Source organism: Bidens hawaiensis, unplaced genomic scaffold (assembly GCF_021521415.1).
Source record: "Bidens hawaiensis isolate Kalapana, Puna unplaced genomic scaffold, B.hawaiensis_p1.1 tig00012652_1, whole genome shotgun sequence".
Taxonomy (NCBI): Eukaryota; Viridiplantae; Streptophyta; class Magnoliopsida; order Asterales; family Asteraceae; genus Bidens; species Bidens hawaiensis.
In genome coordinates, this window is record NW_027492048.1 from 37,359 (window position 1) to 40,131 (window position 2,773).

Below are 2,773 nucleotides of genomic sequence, written 5' to 3' on the forward strand. Positions count from 1 at the left end.
CAAATCGAATCGTTCTCACACAACTCATCCTCAACCAAATCATCACAATCGACTAAACCATTACTACCCACGAGATCCATACCACAAATGTAATCAAAGCATTTTTATCCATACCTGCAATAAAAGAGTTAATAAAATAAACCGAATGGCATGGACCACTGAAATCATCTTGATCACTTGGGTGCTTCATCGACATCGCCACATCATAAGTAACATTTTCATCACCAACCCGAAGCGTGATCTTCCCATCATAAACATCAATAATCACCTTTGCAGTTCGTAAAAACGGACGACCAAGAATAATGGGAACCTTCTCGTCGGCCTCCATGTCAAGCACCACAAAATCAACCGGGAACACAAACTTATCCACCTTCACTAACTGAACGATCGGCCAACGATAATGACATGCGAGTCGGTGTAAGCTCGCCTAACTCCAACTTCTCGTACAAGGAATACGACATCAAATTTATACTTGCACCCAAGTCCGCCAATGCATGACTCATCGCATCACTACCAAACAAAACTTGAATCGTAAACACACCAGGATCTGACAACTTCTCGGGTACACGGTTCAACACTACCGCCGAACAATCTCCCATGAGGGGAATCGATGACACCTCCCCCAACCTATCCTTCCTCTTCAACAGGTGCTTCAGAAACTTTGTGTACTTCGGCATGTGTTGGAGGGCTTCAATGAACGGGAGATTAATCTTCAACTGTCGGAACATATCAAGAAAGTTCCCATACTCCCGCGTGTATTTCTGGTGTTTTGCACGAACGGGATACGGGAAACAAGAGTGGTCAATCAAAGGTGATGGTCGGACTTCAACTGGCTTCTTCACTACTGGCGGTGCAACTGGTGCGGTGTTCTGCACTTTTCCCGGTACTTCCATCTTGATTTCTTCATCCACCACCTCCTCATCTTCCATTTCAACCTTATTCCTTCGCACCTCGGGACCCAAAACCCTGCCGCTACGAGTAGTTATCGCCTTAATTTGAGCTACCAGATTCTGTTGAGTAGAACCTGAAAACTGTCCCGGAGGTCTTTCATTTAATTATCGAGCAATATCACCAATGGTCCTTTGCATGTCGAGCATAGCTGATTGTTGATTCTTGAAAAGCAGATCATGCTCGGCAAGGGTCTTTTGAGTGGCTTGATCTCTAGTAACCATATGCTGCATTATCTCGTCCAACTTTTTACTCAGATCCGGCACATTATTCAAACTTTGACCATTGGAACCTTCGTTGTTGTACTGTCACTGATTTCGGTTGTAGGGAGCTTGGAAACCAGGTGGCCCACCAGCCAGATGCCAATTCGAGTTACCTTGCCCTTGATTCTGATTTTGATTCTTGTAACTGTTCCAGTTCTGATTGTTGTTGTTGTAAGCATTAGGGAACCTGTTCTGACCAGCCACAAAATCAACATCTTGATTATTCATCAACGGACAATCCAGCGTACCATGACCACCTCTACACATCTCACACTTATCCACCTTAGTCTTTAACTCTTTTATCTCTCGGGTGAGATTCTCCACATCAGAAGCCATACCAGTGTCCAGATTAACCTGGTGCACACCTCAAGCAGATGAGAGTGTATTGGTGACGGGATTGGAATTCCCGCCTCGTGGCTTCTTCGCGTATTCAGATTGCGCGAAACTTTCAAACATTTCGTTACACTCGGTCACGTTCTTCCTATCCATCAGATTGCCCCCAGCAGCTGTGTCAAACCTCGCTTGAGCCTCATAAGTAAGCCCAGTATAAAACTTCTCAACAAGGGCCCAAGGTGTGAGTCAATGTTGTGAACAACGGGAAAGCAGATTCTAAAAATGTTCCCAAGATTGGTAATATGCCTCATCTGGCTCCATGTGGAAGGAGTGGATCTGATCACGGAGGCGAGAGGCCTTAGAAGGTGGAAAGTACTTCTTGAGGAATGCATTGCGAAACGCCTCCCATGTGGTGAATGTTCCAGCAGGTTGCGAATCGAGCCAAGTGGCGGCACGATCTGAGAGTGTAAACGGGAACAAGTGAACGCAGATCGCATCCTGGATAGTACCTTGCAAGTTGAACGTTTTGAACACACGGGTCAGACGGTTAATGTGTGCCGGTGAATCTTTATCTTCACGGCCATGGAACTGGTGGTGATTGGTGATGTTGTTCATGACATAGGATGGGATCTGCCACGAGTTAGGGTTATTAATGTTGGGGGCGACAATGGGTGAGTAGTCCCCATGGAACCCTTCAAAAGCTTGCTGGTACAGAGTGCGGTTATTCTCGTCCATCGGAACGGGTCTAGGACTTGGTGGTGGTGAATTTGCGGGTGAATTAGTGGGTAAATAAACAATTAAAAACAAACTAGACTTAATTTAGACTCCTACGACTCAAACAAAATGAAACAAATAGCACCTATGTAGCAAGTAGGTCCAATCAACGCTAATAACGCAATTGCCAAGAGTCCCCGGAAACAACGCCAAAAACTTGATGTGCTTGAATTAGTTTAATATTTATTAACTAAATTAACTAAAAATAAACACTAAGTAATATTCTAGACACTCTAAAACTCGACTAAACTACTAACCGACAAGTGAACCGATCAAATTTAGTAAAGCTATGTAAGTCCAGATATCGAACCCACGAGACTCTTTAAATTACGTTTACTAGCTAATTAGACTTGACTACAAGACACGACTTATTAATTATATTTGTTTGGGGGAGTTTTTATTTAAAATACTAATTTAATACTACAATTAAAACTAATTAAGAAAACAAGTAATTT

General features: G+C 43.4%; 1 protein-coding gene across 1 annotated transcript; it reads right to left on the minus strand.

Annotated features, from left to right (window-relative positions):
- Positions 1-362: 362 nt before the first annotated feature.
- LOC143541853 (uncharacterized) lies at positions 363-1,547 on the minus strand. Its single transcript, XM_077034561.1, has 3 exons — positions 1,409-1,547; positions 794-1,024; positions 363-688 (listed from the first exon to the last, which is right to left on the minus strand). Exons 1-3 carry the CDS (start codon positions 1,545-1,547, stop codon positions 363-365), a joined length of 696 nt encoding a protein of 231 aa, XP_076890676.1.
- Positions 1,548-2,773: the final 1,226 nt, after the last annotated feature.

What these genes read in the sequence shown, in the direction of transcription:
- LOC143541853 (XM_077034561.1), bottom strand. Translation starts at nt 1,547, where the DNA reads ATGGCTTCTGATGTGGAGAATCTCACCCGAGAGATAAAAGAGTTAAAG. An exon ending in AGATGTTGATTTTGTGGCTG is followed by an intron (nt 1,025 to 1,408) that starts GTCAGAACAGGT and finishes GACAGTTTTCAG; the next exon opens with GTTCTACTCAACAGAATCTG. An exon ending in ACCTTTGATTGACCACTCTT is followed by an intron (nt 689 to 793) that starts GTTTCCCGTATC and finishes CGTTCATTGAAG; the next exon opens with CCCTCCAACACATGCCGAAG.